This window comes from Ostrinia furnacalis, unplaced genomic scaffold (genome assembly GCF_004193835.3).
Source record: "Ostrinia furnacalis isolate ACB-3 unplaced genomic scaffold, ASM419383v2 OfSCF4239, whole genome shotgun sequence".
Classification (NCBI taxonomy): Eukaryota; Metazoa; Arthropoda; class Insecta; order Lepidoptera; family Crambidae; genus Ostrinia; species Ostrinia furnacalis.
In genome coordinates, this window is record NW_021134478.1 from 229,614 (window position 1) to 247,764 (window position 18,151).

Genomic DNA, 18,151 nt, shown 5'->3' on the forward strand with positions numbered 1-18,151 from the left:
GGTTTCCAACATGGCAAAAATCGGAGCTAGCGATCCGGTATTGACGGTGGCGCCCCACTGTCAATGTCATGCATATGACAGTTCAGTATTTTGGAACTATAGGACAATAACTCGCGACTCCATTTCATTGGAGGAGGACACCTTCGGCCCTTTTAGCGGGGAGAATCTCACGTTGCCCACTGACCGTTCCGATCGTTTCATCCTCGAAGACGCACCTCACCAATTTTTGGTCGAGGGAAGCGCGGGGTGCGGGGAGTTTGATCCGAGCTATCCGAGCGTCATTTTGTAGTGTGCGTGTGCACTCATGGATGATTTTAATGTGTACCGATAAGACTCAAACATTAGCGGAAGAATGGTGGGGCGCGTCTTCGTGGACTAAACGATCTAAAGCCTGGTCCGTGAGCACGTAGAATTTTGTCCAATGACCCCTAGCTACCCATCCTTATAGCTCGCGCGTAATTATGTTGCTGTCGCGTTCGCACACTCACTGCGGGCGCCCGTCGCACAGTCGCGACAGCAATTATAATTACGCGCGAGCGATAAGGATGGGTAGCCTGGGGTCATTGGACAAAATTCTACGTGCTCACGGACCAGGCTTTAGACTAAGAGCTGGTGAACGCCAGACCTACAATACCCGGCGATAAATATTGCACATCGACCTCTAGAAAGAGACAATCGGCTTATTTCGGTTTCGTAGAGCGTTATCACTGTCGCACTTGAACAAGGACTGACAATAACGTTTTGTCGAAGTGTAAACAACTTTATTTAAAATGTGTGCAATTGATTTTGTGAATAAAATTGCTAAAAACTTTTTATAGTCGTGAAAGAAAAGTAGTTCACAATGTGTTAAAGTATTTGTCGAAGAGAAATACAAAGGGTTCGGACAATATTTTCATTGAATAATGTTTTGTCAATGACGTTTTGTCAATCATGTAGGTAGTGTGCGACAGAGATAACGCTCTACGAGCCGAAATTAACCGATTCTCTTTCCAAAGGTCGATGTGCAATATTTATTGCCGGATACTGTACGTCATTTTATAAAAGCTGAAAGTTTGTCACCGTATGCTCCCAATATAGGATAGAATGTTGGTGAATCATGAAGTTTGGGTCATCGTGGCTTTGAAAGCTATCCTAAAAAACTGTCTGGCAAGGAGTTGGAACTGTCAAAACTGTCTGGCTGATGTGGAAACAACTTCTAATCATTGCCCAAATATTGTACATAAAAATCAGATTTTTTGGTATAACGTAAGTAGAATAACAGTCTATTGAATATACATAATAAGGGTTCCGTTTTTTGCCATTTGGCTACGGAACCCTAAAAAGCCACCGTAAAAGTTAGGCTGACGTTATACCATAAAAGCTGATTTTTATATAAAATATTAGGTCAATAATAAGAAGTAGTTTCCTTATCAGCCAGACAGTTTTTACAGTTCCAACTCTTTGCCAGACAGTTTTTTTAGGCTAGCTGCCAAAGCCACGATGACCCAAACTTCATGATTCACCAACATTCTAACCTATATTGGGAGCATACGCTGACAAACTTTCAGCTTTTATAAAATTACGTAGGTCTGGCGTTCACTACCTCTTAGTCTATAGTCTGGTCTGTGAGCACGTAGAATTTTGTCCAATGACCCCAAGCTACCCATCCTTATCGCTCGCGCGTAATTATGTTGCTATCGCGCTCGCACACTCACTGCGGGCGCCCGTCGCACAGTCGCGACAGCAATATAATTACGCGCGAGCGATAAGGATGGGTAGCTAGGGGTCATTGGACAAAATTCTACGTGCTTACAGAGCGGGCTTTAAAAGCTTTTTACGACGTAATATAAAGGTGGTTGCTCACTGGTCTCGTCGGCGTGGTTCTCCGCGAAGTGTGGTTCAACGGAGATGCCAAGGTCGCGCGCGTGGTCGCCGGGCTTGGGCCGCAGTAGCACGCCTTTGCCGCCGTGCGCTCCTATTGTTATGCCGAAAGTCACGTCGCGCTCTGGTGCGTCGTGGTAGGTCGAGAGGAGCTCGAACGACTGTGGAGGACATATTTTATTTAGATAATTAACTTTTTTTAAAAATAAAACCGACTTCAAATGCGTGAACACAAAAAAAAACTAAAAATTAAAAATATTGCGTATAAAAAAGTTCATCCCCAATTTTCCACCCTTGGGGGTTGTTTTTTCTATTATCAAATTTAAATGGGACCACCCTTGAGGTATTACCTATACGCCGAAAAAAGATTTGTTCAACTCTGTTCATAATTGGCGGAGTTATCGCGTAACAAACATAGAAAAAAAAAACATACGGGTCGAATTGAGAACCTCCTCCTTTTTTGAAGTCGGTTGAAAAATCAAGGTAATGCAGTAAATGTAAGATAACAATTTCATTCGTTTCGGCCAAATGATATTCACTGCTGGACAAAGGTCTCAATCAAAGAACTAAAACGATCGTGTCAAACTGGTCATTCGCGCCGCATACGTCGCAAATAACCGGTCCCCTGAGTTTTGAAATAAAACCGCAATTCCACAACCGCCGCGGGCGGGGGTGAAAATCGCGTCGTCAGTTCTTAGCCTTAAACTCTCCGAGCGTTTACGTACCAGCTGAGTCACATTTATTTATTTATTTATTTATTGAAAAAGATACACCAACGACATATAACTTTACATATAACAATAATACAGTGTTGAGTAGGTACAATATTAAAATATATGCCATTCGTATCATCAACATCATTTCAGCCATAGGACATACAATGCTGAACATAACCCTCCCCAAACTGCGTTACCTTTTCAATATTAACAAGGCCGCAACCCTGCGCCCAGGGTTCCACGTGCGCCAGGTAGCTGGCGCCGTTCTCCAGCGCCCGCTTGATTGAGTACGGCGAATAGGGCAGACTCTTCTGCTTGAGACCCGATATCAGGGCCGCTGGGAGAGAAAAACATCATTAATATTTTTAGGAACTTTAGATATAAAGCCTGGTCCTTGAGCACGTAGAATCCCGTCCAATGACCCCAAGCTGCCCATCCTTGTCGCTCACACGTAATTATGTTGCTGTCGCGCTCGCACACTCACTGCGGACGCGCGTCGCACAGTCGCGACAGCAATATAATTACGCGCGAGCGATAAGGATGGGTAGCTTGGGGTCATTATACGGGATTCTACGTGCTCACGGACCAGGCTTTAGAGCATTAGGGCGTTAGAAGCGCGACTGAAGCGCGGCAGCGGCGTTTTTATAATGTGAAAGCATGCATCAGCTGTCACATAGTATTACATTTTCGGCAGCGCGTCTGCCGCGCGTTTGCCGCGTTGCTAAATCACCTAAATGTGAAAGTGCTCACAGGGTCGGTAAAGAAATTGAATTCGATATTAAAATATCTCTTACCTACTACACCGGCGACGTGTGGTGCTGCCATTGAAGTACCATTCATAAGTTGCGAATTTCTCAATGTGAACCTGTAAACAGAATTTACAAATACAATTTTTATTCCGTAAGTTATTCGATTCCTTCCTAAAAATTTAATGCACAAAATTAGCTACTTCTCCTTGCTGCTGGATTCAGTGCACTCCCATGGCGCGATGCTTTTAGGCACACGATCCATTTTAAACGTGCCGCGCGGGGTTTGAGCTTTGTGGATCGTTTATTATGGGCGTCTATTCTTCTTCTTTTTCTTGTCGTGTCGACAACAAACCTACACAGCGACGATCCAAAACTCCGCCACAAGAATGGCGTCTTTTTAACATTCGGATTGCTGTCAACCCTGACGGCCGTCGGTCGACGCGAGTTACAAATTACGGCGCCGCAGCCGCCGCAGGTTTGGAGTGTGACGTCACCGAAGGCATGACTCCTTACCTCGCAACGGAGGTGACGGCGCCGCCGGGCGCGGTGACGCTAACGCCGCGCGCGCCGTCACACGCGGGCCCGCGCGAACTCCAGCTGAAGGCTCCACCGTTTAGCTTCGTCCGCATGGAATACGCTGCTGACATCATTTCAGGGGACACATAAGCTCCCACACCTGTGAAAATTTTAGGAACATAAATAATAATAATATAACTTTAAAAAAAAAAAACAACTTCAAATTCACATGGGACCACCCTTGTGATTATTTACGCAACAAAAAAAGAATCGTTTAAATCGGTTCATAATCGGCGAAGATTTCGCAGAGAAAAGGGTACACCCCTAAAGTTTTTCCCTTGGGGGTGAAATATTTTCTTATTCGCATGAAACCACCCTTTTGATAATACCTATTCAACAAAAAAATAATCGTTCAAATTGGTTCATAATCGGCGGAGATATTGCGTATAAAAAAGTTCATCCCCAATTTTCCACCCTTGGGGGTTGTTTTTTCTATTATTAAATTTAAATGGGACCACCCTTGAGGTATTACCTATACGCCGAAAAAAGATTTGTTCAAATCGGTTCATAATTGGCGGAGTTATCGCGTAACAAACATAGAAAAAAAACATACGGGTCGAATTGAGAACCTCCTCCTTTTTTGAAGTCGGTTGAAAATAAATATCCTTAGACATTTTACACTGCGCTTCTAGTCCCAAACTAAGCAAAGCTTGTACTATGGGTACTAGACAACGGATATAAACATACTTAAATACTTTTTTTTTTGTAAATACATACTTATTATACATAGAAACCACCCAGTCCAGTATAAACAAATATGTTCATGCACACAAATGTTTGTACTGTGCGGGAATCGAACCCGCTACCTCCGGAATAGTAGTCCGTTTCGAACCACTACACCAAACGGCCGACAAAACAACTAGTTTTAGACAAATAAACTGGTTTTAGGCAAACAAATACAGAAGCTCAAAGTTGCAGTGTGCTATGGAGAGAGCTATGCTCGGTGTTTCTTTACGAGATCGAATCAGAAATGAGGAGATCCGTAAACGAACTAAAGTCGTTGACATAGCCCGACATGCTGAAGTGGCAATGGACAGGGCCTCAGATCATAGAAGGGAATAGATGTGAAACGGGGGCGTGGCGCATGTCTCCGCGATATGCCCAGAAACGAACATCGCCCGCGACGCCAGGTTAGTCGCGATTCAATCGTACTGAGGAAATGTTCTCCGATATTGTTGGATAATGCGTCGTAACGTGCAATAACATAAGTGAAACGAAGAACTACAGGAACAATGAAGTCATTTACCACATGTAAGTATTGCAAATCCATTGGTATTTTGCTTATAAATAAAAAAAACTAAACATTTTTACGAACGAATTCAGTGCCGTGACATTTACTGCGATATCGAAATTAGTGGTGATAAAAATTCAAACACGTTGTACATTGACGATTTAGTTAGCAACCACTTTATGTCATGCGTAACTACTGCGCAATGTATTTTATTTCTTCCGATATCCACTGACGCGTGAAAATACACAGTACGGCCGCATGTGCCGGTCGTAACATAGTGCAGGGCTCGTGTTCTAATACGGTTTCCTATTATCGATAAATAGAAGTAAATTATTATTTTCTATTTTCTAATTTTGAATGAAAAAATCATGAGTTGCTTGCGATTTTTAAGTTTTTACAAAAACAATAACAATAGTAGAAGGGATTAGTAACTGTCAACTATGTAATTACTATAAGAGCTAGTTGAAAGCCTAATATAGGCATTATTTTTGATAAACATAGGCGGTACGAATTTCGCCATAATTAAAAAGTTAATGCGCGATAGTAGTTAATAATAATTACAGTGATCCTGTTATTATTATTAAAGTAAATAATAATATATTACCAATATTGTAAATACTGGTAAAAATCGCAAGTACCTACTTAACCCATGACTTTTCATACAAACTTTGTCAGTCTATAACTTCTATACTCCATCGATAACGACATTGAGCTTTGGTTGGGGTAAATTAATATAAGGTAACTTCATTTAGTCCCAATAATTGATTCTGAGTTTTCGTCCATACAAAATGGAACTGACTCCTTTATGCAAAAATCGTTAAAGAACATAATAATAACATATAATAATAAAAAGGTTTTCATACAAGCAATTTTTTAACCAATTTCGAGCCTTGCCCCCAGGATTTAAAGTATCGATATCTTATCGACTCCATATTATCTTTCTTCTCTCTAATTGCTTTTTTCAAAGTGTGCGTCACGTCACGCGGCCATTGATTGGCCATAAGGCACGCCTTCTGGCCAATCACAGCACTTTTAAGCCGGTTGCACATGTTGTCGTAGACTCTCAGTCGCTTTGTTTTTACACAGTTGAATGTGTGTGTGGGAGCTGTGGTGGGGGAAATGTGGGGACACTGGTTCTCGTTGTAGTTACGCGCGACTTCATATCTATTCTCTTTCTATGATCTGAGGACAGGGCACATAGTACGCAGAACTGACGGCCGGTGGGGCAGCAAGGTTCTGGAGTGGAGGCCGCGTACCGGAAAACGCAGCGTGGGACGTCCACTCACAAGGTGGACCGACGACATCATAAAGGTAGCAGGAAGGCGCTGGACGCAGGCCGCTACCAACCGGGCAACATGAAAAGCATTGGGGGAGGCCTATGTTCAGCAGTGGACGTCCTTGGCTGAGATTATGATGATAATAATGATAATGAGGCAGACAAAAGAATCCATAAACGATAAAGCCGTACTCCTCTTATCAAGACACTTTACAACTCGAAACAAACGTGCATTAACTCGTATGATAAGTCACGCCGGCCGGCGCTCACGATACCACATACTCACGCTCCATTCACACACGACGCTATCTTCAGAATCACTTTCTTACGTTAACTACAAAAATCGTGAGTCGATCACCTCTCTTCACCTGCTTAGAACATCGCAGCATGTTGTCTTTCCTCAAGCATTTAACCAATCTTCAGACTTTTCAGAAAACTACAAATGGCTACCACTTTACAGCTAAGATTTTTACTTGGACTTAAGCTTCAACCACACCAACGCCTGCAGATCGCCATCGCCGGCGCGATCATAGGCCAATGACAGGTCGCGTGAACTGTCATGGGTCGCGCGACCTGTCATTGGCTTATGATCCCGCCGGCGATGGCGATTTGGTGTGGTTGAAGCTTTAGACCATTGGTTCAAAAAGTGGCGGGCGCGAGCTATCTGTGTACTTAAGTATAAAAAACCTGCGACCGCTGAGAGAATACATTCTAGACTGCTCGATACGACCAATATTTTTTTTGTGATAATGATTTTTGCATTCAGTCGCCAGACTATAATCAGATATGTTGAGTGTCATTTTATTGTTAAGGAGCAGCTGGCCTATGCCTAAGCTGTCTTCTTAAATTACGTGGTTTCTTTTTAGCCTTTTAACCACGTTGTCATTCTCCAGTAATCCATAGGCGAGTGGATTGGGGTGATGAGTAAGACGTTCGATGTGCAGTTTCTTGTATCGCTCTATTTCTGTGGCCACGGTTTCAATGTTCAAGTACTCGTGTATTTCATCATTCCTCGTGAACCACGGGGCATTCGCAATATTCCTCAATATACCAATAAATAAACGATGTTTTTGTATGATCGAAAGGGGGCGCGTCTGAAATAAGTTTGGGAACCAATACTTTTACTGACTTACCAATGAGAATGGGTTGAGCGATGTCAGGCGGCGCGCCGACGGTGCATAGCGCCGGCCCGTGGTTGCCGGCGGAGACCACCCACGACACGCCGTACCGGTTCACCACCGAGCAAATTATGTCGCCTACTCGGCTGCGAACAAGAAAAATTCATTATTATTATTATCTTCTTTATTAATTTTTCTTTCTTATTTTTATTTTTTTCTTTTTACAATGTAATTATCAAAAAATAAAAATACATTAAAAAACAAAAATCTTAAAAATAGTTAACCCGCTGGCAGCGGAGCAGGGCCCAAGCTACCGGTGGTCAGGGTCACAGGCTGAGGAACCTCCGGACAATGCGTGCCGTGCTGAGGATCACCGCCTTTTGAATCTGACCCTTGAGCCAACCATCTAGCGAAAGCTTCTTTAGATGTTGGTCGAAGCTCTTCGCTATTAGCCCGTTTGCCGAGACAACTATCGGGACAATGATCGTCGAGTCAACATCCCACATGGCGGTCATTATTATTATTATTAAAGCCCGGTCTGTGAGCACGTAGAATTTTGTCCAATGACCCCAAGCTACCCATCCTTATCGCTCTCGCGTAATTATATTGTTGTCGCGACTGTGCGACGGGCCCGCAGTGAATGTGCGAGCAACATAATTACGCGCGAGCGATAAGGATGGGTAGCTTGGGGTCATTGGACAAAATTCTACGTGCTCAACACCAGACTATCAGACAGATCAAAAATGAATATTTGTCTTGATATTGTTTGAGATTTCGAACTATTCAATGGACACTATCTTGGCGCTTACTAATCCATGGAATTCCCCTTTCCTTTAGGCCTGGTTCAGACACAGCTGTTACCGCGCGTTGCTGGGCATTTCTCGTACATTTGCATCAAACCGTAACCGTAAGGTAACCGCCTCAGTATCTCGCCATTGAGAACCACCCAAAAACCGCTCGGTTATCGCGCGTGTCTGAACCAGGCTTTAGCTGCCACTTGTCTCTCGTAGTTTCGCCGATGGTTAGCGACACTATCTAAACACCTGGCGCTACAGCTCAGTTGTATTCCCAATTCCTTTTAGGGCCTCCGCTAAAACTCACGCGTTTCTATGATAATACTAAACAACGCACGGGTGAATTTTAGCGAAGGCCCTTATCAGCCACTTGTCTCATTAGATTAGTCTACCAACTCTTAGCTCGTAGAGACGATGGCTGTTGGGGCAGAAAAGTTCTCGAGTGGCGACCACGGGCTGGATGACGTAGCGTGGGCAGGCCTCCTACTAGGTGGACCGACGATCTAGTGAAGGTCGCGGGAAGAGCCTGGGTGCAGGGTCTCACTAACGCCGCTCCAGTTTCCATGGAACCCAGGCGACTGTCTCCAATGGTCAATGAGACGATCTTGGCTCTTAGCGCCATGTCGTTAGGGTCCAATTTCCTTTTATAGATGACCCAAGCTGAACTGTCCCACCAAACTCAATGACAGGGGGGCGCTACCATCGTTCAAATATATGGTTTCCAACATGGCAAAAATCGGAACCAGCGATCCGGTATTGACGGTGGCGCCCCGCTGTCAATGTCATCGATAGGACAGTCCAGTATTTTGGAACTATAGCTGCCACTTGTCTTATTGGCTTAAGTTTATCAACTCACCCAGCGTTAGCCCAGTGCGCGTGCTCGCCGTAGCTCATGTTGATGACGTCGATCTTCATGGTCTTGGACAGCTCCATGACCTTGATACAGGCTCGTACTAACGCCGCGCCAGTCTCCATTGAACCCAGGCGACTGTCTCCAATGGTTAGTGAGACGATCTTGGCTCCCGGCGCTACTCCGTTGAGCTCAGGACTGTCAGGGAAATAACCGGCTGCTATCGCGGCCACGTGCGTGCCGTGGGTTGCTGGAAAGATAGGCAATGACTTCATGAGTTTTTAAGTAATGGTTTTCGCGTATGAAAGATCCATTAGATGGCGGGACGTGGATGTGGGGTCTGACTGCTGCGTGATTGGTGGATTTTGACATATCTGTCAATGTCATGTCAAAAATAACCAATCATGCAGCATTTGGACCTCGCGTCTACGTATTGCCATCTGGCGGATTTTTCATACGCGAAAACCCTCATTGGAAAGTGTAATATCTGTAGTCTATAGCAATCTATACATATGTACTTATACTTATGTATGCGCGGGCGATGCACCGCCCGATCGCGGACAGTTGTCAATATACTGTCGAACGCTAAACCCGTTTCCTTGATACACCTCAGAGAGCACCAGTTATCTTGTACATTCATAGAATATGCGGGATAGCGTGTTAGTCCTACATATAATAATCGACCAGTAGGTCTAGGATGCGCGCCACGGCGCTTTTATCGCGCAATTTTTTTTACGCGATAAGCCCATGCATTTGTCATCTAAAACATCGATAAGATTTATCCGAGCGCGCATCTTGGCCCGGCAGATTAGCTAAATGTGATTTGAATTTGATTTTGGTGAACAATCGTCCAGCAGTCGAAGACAATCGGAATCATCATCATCATTTTAGCCACAGGACGTTCACTGCTGAACATAGGCCTCCCCCAATGACTTACACATCGCACGGTTGGTAGCGGCCTGCATCCAGCGCCTTCCTGCTACCTTTATCACAGGTCGTCGGTCCACCTTGCGGGTGGTGTAGTGTAGATATCGACAATTATTATATCTTCACGAATATTATACACGTTGTAATTATTCTCAAATGTCTGATGATGTATGTACTACCACAGAATAATAATAAGTACTACGTACAGAAGTTTTACTTCGCGAAGGTATTTAAAAAAATGTATGCTCAATGTCATTAACAATATGGTGTAATTTAGCCTGTCTCAAGAGTCAAGCACCATTTTGTTGACAAACGTCAGTGATCGGCACTGCGCTGAAGCTATAGGGCTGACTTCGGTAAATTGATGTGACGTGAGGTGCCAAACTGCGGAAAATGGCGGAGGAAATACATGATTTAGCATGAATTATCATGAATAATATTAACTACTTATTTACCTCTCAGTGTCTTGAGGCATCTTAAAAAAGTACATTCTGTGTTTTTATTATTATTTAGGCAGTTAAATACTGCACAGTATTAGTACACCATTTTCTTTATTTTCTTCCATCATACACAAGAATACGTGTGCGTGAGTCAATGTTCGCTCGTATGTGAGGCCTTGTCGAATAGTATCCTGTTATAGGTGGACCATCGTGCGTGTTTTGCTTTCGATGTAAACTCGCGGAGATGAACAGGCCTGGTACTACTCACAGCACATGCCGACCACTTCGAGCGTGGCGCCCGCGTCGTGCACGTTGACGGAGACCGTCATCTCGTCGAGCGGCGTGAGTTGCGCGTGCTCGTGGGTCGCCGAGTACTCGCCCAGCAGCGGGCCTGAGGACAGCTCGCCGCTCTCTGATGTGTCGATGCATGCTCTGCAGACGAAATATACTAATATTATAAATGTAAATGTAAGGGCCTACGTGTGTTGCTATACGGATCTGAGACGTGGTCGCTTACTATGGGCCTCATAAGAAGGCTCAAGGTCACCCAAAGAGCGATGGAGCGGGCTATGATCGGAGTTTCCCTGCGTGATCGAATCAGAAATGAGGAGATCCGCAGGAGAACCAAAGTAACCGACATAGCTTACAGAATTGCTAAAATCAAGTGGCAGTGGGCGGGGCACATAACTCGTAGAGACGATGGCCGTTGGGGCAGGAAAGTGGCGACCACGGGCTGGTAGACGTAGCGTGGGCAGGCCTCCTACTAGGTGGACCGACGATCTGGTAAAGGTCGCGGGAAGAGCCTGGATGCGGGCAGCGCAGGACCGTTCATTATGGAAAGCCTTGGGGGAGGCCGTTGTCCAGCAGTGGACGTCATTTGGCTGAAACGAACGAAATGTAAGGGCCTATGCTAAAACCCGTGCGGGCACACGCACGCGTGTCTGTATCGAAAAATAGTAACACAGTAGTGTCGCGACAGCGTGCAACACGCGCGGCGGAAAGCGGTCGACACGCGAACGACAGCTGCATACTCGACGCAAAGACTCCTGGCAGGGATGGTCATAAGTAGTTTTTGAAGCAGAGATGTATACTCACCAATATGTTACTGGCTACCTAAGTAAACTCCGAGAAACGTTACTTCGACATTACGTTACTCCGACACTACTGAATATCGATATGACTTTACTTCGACACTACACTACTCAGACAAAGGACATTCGATATTCAGTAGTTTCGAAGTAACGTTTTTCGGAGTTCAGTTTTTGAGCCTATGTTATTAATTATTACGTATTATAAACAACGCTACGCCTGCCTCTGTGTGACTTCACTCATAACCAGTGTGAGTGTTATTATAACACGCCTGCCATGAGTATTTGCGCCGAGTATAGTGGTGCAAGTAACAGGCGGGCGTATGCGACATAAGTTTTAACGTAGAGTCTAACTCTGCTGACCTTAGGCAGGGTACTCATCTGCCATGTAGCACGTATCGTACCATGTAACGTGTCCAACCTTCAAGTGAGTACGGCTCGTCTACGGTTATCGCGTATCTAGCTGCGAGCTCCCGGATCCTAAAGCGAGTCGCCTTTGTGCTCGCAGTGATACCGCCACTCGGCGGGTCGCTGCGATCTCCCTGCGAACCACGCGCGAGCAGCTCGCTGCGGTGCCTATGTACTCACTTGATACAGTATCTGATACATTACATGCTACACGGCTAGATGAGTACCCTGCTTTACAAATACATACACGAAACTTGGTGTGGAGGTAGTTTGAGACACTGGGAAAGACATAAGACAGCAGAAGTTTATTCTACAAATCATATTCTTTAAATCCTCTTGTATTAGGTGTTATTTTGCAACAGAATCGTAGCCGCTTTTTTACATTACAGTGAGAACAAGAGAATAGCAATTTGTCAAGTTACAAATACCACATACCTCCACACTGTGCCATCATGGAACAGTACACAGTCATAAGTAGGTCCGAGGTCATTGTACTTTTTCTCTGCATTCTGAAGCACTTCCACGCGCGCCTCCAATTCTTCCTTCAGCAGCTTGTCTTCCTGGCTCAGGTTCGTGCCTTTCGGCGCTAATAACAAACATAGCGAATATCAATGTTAGTACTTTAATAATTTATTGAAAAGTGACATTACATGTTGGTTGAAAGACTACCTATCTTTGTACAGTTAATTATTCCGAATTTCTGGAGTGTATGGACATTGTTTACAGTATATTCCAATTTGTGTTCTTTTTGACATAGGCCTGCTTCAAATCTTTCACTAAGCTATTAACAACCTTTACTAACAAAAAGCAAAGAAATATTACCTTTTCAATATCTTCAAAACTTTCGCAAAGCAATAAGGTTTAAAATAGGGTTACACTTAGCTGTGCTTCTTTTTTACTCACTTAATTCAGCCTCAAATTCCTGCAAGTTTTTGTTGGCTTCTGCAAATGCAGGCTTATGGCCCACGTCCCAAAGGTGCTCCTTGCGGTGTTCCTGCACACGCTCCCGCAGCTTCGTCGGGTATAAGCTGAACGGGTACAGTATGCCTACTCGCCATGTGCCAGTTGGATTCTTCCATGATTCAGGTATCTGATAGGCAAAATTGATAACAAATGCAAAAACAATGTTACTAATCGGTATTTTTTTTACCTAATGGGTAACAGTGTTACACAAAATGGTGTGACTCAACAGGAACAAACGATTTAAAAGGACTCCAAAAAAATATACTAAGTGTAAAAAGTAAACCACTTAACTTTTGATAAAATTTAACCACTATCATTACAAAATAAATCAAATCCGTTTATTATGTTTAATCTCCCAAAAGTCGAAGAAACAACATCAAATCTGATTAAACTGGGCTGATTGCATATTCTTAAAAAAACTGTTAAATGACAGAATGTACTCAGTTAAATTGCCACCAAAATGGTTCCCCTGATAACATGTACTTGTACTCCAATGTATTTGTGTTATAACATTCAATAAAGTTGAGTCACTAGTTTTTACACAGAAATTATGTAATAATCCATGTATTAATACTATTGTATAGCAACAGGGATTGCTAATACTATCAAAATGTGTATGTAACCCAGATTTAAACTAGGTACATGATTGATAGCAATCAAATATTAAGTAAATGCAATTATAAGCAGCTCAGCACATCTGCAGGTAAGACACTGTTACAGCTAAAATATTTCAAAAAATTTACAAATATTACATACTATTTTTTGTCTGCACTGGGACTGGTCCTAAATAAGATCCAGCACATTACTATAATCATCCAGTTTAGACCTTTAGGTAGATACCTATTTAATTTATGTAAGACTGCTGATGACACAAAACAGCTGTACCACATGACAGTTCAAGAGTCAATGACCCTATTGGTCTCAGTAGCTGACAAGGAAACTATGAAGAATAACGCGAAATCTTACGTGCGAGTCGGATTATAATATTATCTAGCCAATTCAAAAGTGGGAAAGTCGAGAATTTAATGATATACCTTCAGTTTACGGCCGGTAACGCCGGTGATGCAGCCGTCAACAACTTTTTTAATAACCGTACTGGTATCCACATCTCCGCATCCACTGCAGTCAAAACGCTCAATCACCTTCGTCTCCCCGCTGGGCGTGACCTAAAACAATAAATATAACCATTAATTTCGAATAAACTAACAAAAAAATCAACTAAATAATCGTGACAAGACACATTTTTTACCTTGAGTCCAGATGCCGCTGGGTCCACACCAGAGTCCAAAATAGCGATAATGGTGTCCCTTCCATCATAAGTTGGGTTTTTATTTAAAAATGAGACAACTCCTGTTTCTTTTTTCGGCAATAATCCCCAAACGGGGAAATCACAGTCGATCGGGCCGTCTGCCATTTTTGATGATTCGATATTTAGTGTTGCTGTAATGAAATAATAAACTAAACATGGTAGGTTTTGGAGATGTGATTATTTAAAAAAAAACAACTATATAAAACTAGTCTTTTTGTTTTGCGTAATTATTTTAATGTCCAAAATACACAATACAAGTGCCAAAGAATGAATTCAATACATTAACTAACAATTTTAGTTATGTAGTATCTTTGGGCGACACTGGGAATGCCTTGTTTGTCTTTTTAGTCGATTGTACTGTCCACCTTCTCTATCTAAGGCCTGTGCGAGTTCATTTGCATGAGCATGAGTTTCTTTCTAGTTCCTCCTGGTATTTCAGGCTTGCCTGTACTATTTCCGCACGAACAGTGTCTAGATGCCTATCCACCATTGCCACTTCAGCCCCCCTAGACAAAATGCACTTTTTGATCGAATCGAAAATCGAATCCGTCAAAACTCCATACAAAAAAAGGCCTTTCGACCTAATTTCGACAACTTTTCGACTGGTTTGCAATTTATTGTGCACTTTTCTAGACCCACAGCTTGCTATTAATCCGTTGGGCTATGTCACCGACTTTCGTTTGCACATTATAAACCAGTCGAAAAGTGGTCGAAAACAATGTCGTCTTTTGGATGGAGTTTTGACGGATTCGATTTTCGATTCGATCAAAAAGTGCATTTTGTCTTGGGGGGCTGATTCGATCCCGTAAAGAAACACCGAGCATAACTGACGCCCGATGGGCAGCAAAGTTCTTTAGTGGAAGAGAGTGGAAGCCACGTACTGGAAAGCGCAGCGTAGTATGTCCACCCACTTGGTGGATCGACGACCTCATAAAGTTAGCAGGAGCCAGGAAGGCGCTGGATGCAGGCCGCTACCAACCGGCCTTTGTGGAAATCATTGGAGTAAGCCTATGTTCAGCAGTGGACTTCCTTCCTATGCTAGTTATGGCTGAAGTGATGATGATGATGTTAACAAAAAGTAAAGGCCAGTAAATCAAGAAGTCTTTATTAGACTATAAACGAACCATGTCATTTGAAATCTCAAACTAATGACAAATGATTGAAATCAGAATCGGTGAGACATCTATCCAAAATATTTGAAAAATACGCACCATTGAAGCCATTAGACAAAATAATAAAATATTAGAATTTATTGAAATAGATTACCTCCAATTTGTTGCGCAGAAAATGTGGTTCGAGATATTACCTTCCATTGTAATTATTACTGGAAGTCTTGCATTACCCGGCTATGGACTATGGTGGATCCATCAACTGATTTTAGGAAATGTAAGATTGATATAAACTCAGATTTAAGTTTTAAAGAGTTTCGGTTGGATTACGAAAGACGGTAAGCTACCTGGCGAGGTGACTGCGGCTGGGACCTTCTGCTTCACAGTCAATTAACTTGCCAATGAGGATCAGTACTGTTGTAGAAAATTCAATAAAACTAGTATCTACGTTAATCTTTAAGACATAAGAAAGATATATCTTTTTGAATTATCCAAATCGGACCATTACTTATGAAGATATTAAGTAATAAACATAGGCCGTTTTTGCCGCTAAAAGTCAACGTACGCAAGGCCGCGTGACGTCATTATATCCGAATCGAGCGCAGCCGGCGTACTAATGGGATGGAAAATATTTTTTTCCGGCTAAACTATCAGTTTTAGAAAAAAACTTTTAATAACATTTATTCTTCAAAATAAAGTAACCTATCGACCAGTAATTTTTAAAAATAAAAATTGTGAAAAATAAGTATTGCTATGTCCAAAAACCACATTTTCATAGGATTCGATGCAATGCGGAGACGCGGTTGGGGTGAGTGTAACTTAATGATTGTTTGTATTGAACATTAAATAGATTTCCAGCACGGAGCGGCTGTCCTTCCTGCAGCAGCTGGCCCGCCCATGGGAACGGCGAATAGATAGGTAGGTGCATAGGTTTAACTCAGAAAAACTAAATAACAGGTAGGTATTAACTTTTAAGTGTACATCGAAATGATTTTCATAGCAATGTCATATTGTTAGAATTTATACCTTATTGTTAGAAGTAAATAAATTAATACTTATACATTTTTATATTTTACTTGGAAGAAGATATGACTCTAACAACACTTATGTACACTTTATTTGAATAAATCGCCAAATATACCACCGCGGAGACCCCAATCGCGTCTCTGCGTGCCATCGAATCGTATGAGCGTATGGATTTTTTGCGTTATTTTTCACAATTTCCATTTTTTAAAATTACCTATCGATAGCTTACTTTATTCTGATATATAAATGTCATTACAAGTTTTTCTCTAAAACTGATAATTTGGTTAGAAAAAAATATTTTCTATCCACGCAGTACGCCGGCAGCGTTCGGATCGGATATAATGACGTCATCGTCCCCGCGCCGGGCGGTCAGTGAACTTTTTTAGTAATTTGGCCATAACTTCGTCAATTTTTGTCGTAGAACAAAAATTTTTGCACTGTGTATTAAGGATTTCTTAGCCCTATAAATCTGCATTCACAGCTAAAAATCGAAATGATCCTCATTCGTAAAGAAACCAAAAAAAATCATAACTACCTCCATATTCCACAATAATTAAATAATTCCTACCTTGGCACTCAGATGGGTCACACTGTTGGTACGAATTGATATTCTTTACTGGCAATGTGCATGAAACTGTCATTCTGTAAAACAAAGTGTTTGCAGAGTTCACTGTTCGAATTTTTGTAAATATGTGGTACGAAATTCTGCCGAGTTTCTTCATAATAACAGCGGCTTTAGGCCTGCCTGGATGGGGTCTTTATCACATTCACAACTTGACACTGGGCAATGTAAGTGACAAAAATAATAACCTACCGATTAGGTAACAACTTCACTGGAGAGATTTTCACAGAGCAGGAATTATATTTTTATTTAGTTTCTTCTACCATAGATAAAAAAACGACTGCGCCTTCGTTAATCAACCAATAGGTACTTTATTTTGCAGTATTTAAATCTTTACAATAGGATGATAAACCAGTATGTAATCGAACAGTGAAAGAAATAAGCAAATACTGAACAATTTTTAATTACATTACTTACAATAGATCTTTTTCTACAGCATTACAGACGCACACTCCTCCAGCGATGGGACCGCATCACATACCAGCGTGACTTGAGGCTCACTGGGAACCCTTACAAAGTCAATGTGAGTTTTAATTTATTATTAGTTAAACATACCAAGAACTTTTATTATTAAAATAAATAATGACAATATAAATCCTGGCTAGGTATGTACCTACCTACATAAGTTCGCTATTAAACTTAATTTTATCTTTAAATCTGTTTTTTATTTTGTTGCAGGGACTAGAGGCAATCCCCGATAAATAAATGGATTCAACATTGCTGTAGCTTCATTAATCAATAGAACTTTTATTGTAAAATAAATTGTATTTAAGTTAATTAAAACATATTTTATTTCTGTTAGTAAAAAAAATATTTTATCTATACTAGTATTATAAATGTGAACCACCACTGAACCGATTTTGATGAAATTTGGCATAGTGATAGTTTGAGTCCCGGGAAAGGACATAGGATAGTTTTTATCCCAGTTTTTTTAAAAAGGGACGCGCGCGATAGTTTTTCTGTGACAGACAATGATAAGAATGGATATTGTTGTATTTCCTTAAATAGTGGTCCAAAGCAAAGGGGTTGGGGTCGATACACTGTACACTGAGGTACCAACCAGCATACATATAAAAAAATTCAAGGTTA

The 18,151-nt window shown here is 42.0% G+C and overlaps 2 protein-coding genes across 2 annotated transcripts in view; one reads left to right on the top strand and one right to left on the bottom strand.

Annotated features, from left to right (window-relative positions):
- Window positions 1–17,095, bottom strand: part of TppII (Tripeptidyl-peptidase II) — a 31,900-nt gene extending 14,805 nt beyond the window's left edge. Inside the window, exons 1-12 of the mRNA XM_028313405.1 lie at window positions 17,009–17,095; window positions 14,246–14,436; window positions 14,031–14,162; window positions 12,937–13,123; window positions 12,469–12,619; window positions 10,806–10,969; window positions 9,177–9,420; window positions 7,542–7,672; window positions 3,839–4,001; window positions 3,371–3,441; window positions 2,774–2,913; window positions 1,844–2,021 (exon numbers count right to left, since the gene is read on the bottom strand). Of these exons, the coding sequence (XP_028169206.1) occupies window positions 1,844–2,021; window positions 2,774–2,913; window positions 3,371–3,441; window positions 3,839–4,001; window positions 7,542–7,672; window positions 9,177–9,420; window positions 10,806–10,969; window positions 12,469–12,619; window positions 12,937–13,123; window positions 14,031–14,162; window positions 14,246–14,436; window positions 17,009–17,081 (1,825 nt within the window). The 5' untranslated portion in view covers window positions 17,082–17,095. The remainder of the gene's footprint in view (window positions 1–1,843; window positions 2,022–2,773; window positions 2,914–3,370; window positions 3,442–3,838; window positions 4,002–7,541; window positions 7,673–9,176; window positions 9,421–10,805; window positions 10,970–12,468; window positions 12,620–12,936; window positions 13,124–14,030; window positions 14,163–14,245; window positions 14,437–17,008) is intronic.
- Window positions 17,042–17,845, top strand: LOC114359121 (NADH dehydrogenase (ubiquinone) MWFE subunit). The gene is made up of 3 exons (XM_028313377.1): window positions 17,042–17,229; window positions 17,499–17,585; window positions 17,741–17,845. Exons 1-3 carry the CDS (start codon window positions 17,131–17,133, stop codon window positions 17,765–17,767), a joined length of 213 nt encoding a protein of 70 aa, XP_028169178.1. The 5' UTR covers window positions 17,042–17,130; the 3' UTR covers window positions 17,768–17,845.
- Window positions 17,846–18,151: the final 306 nt, after the last annotated feature.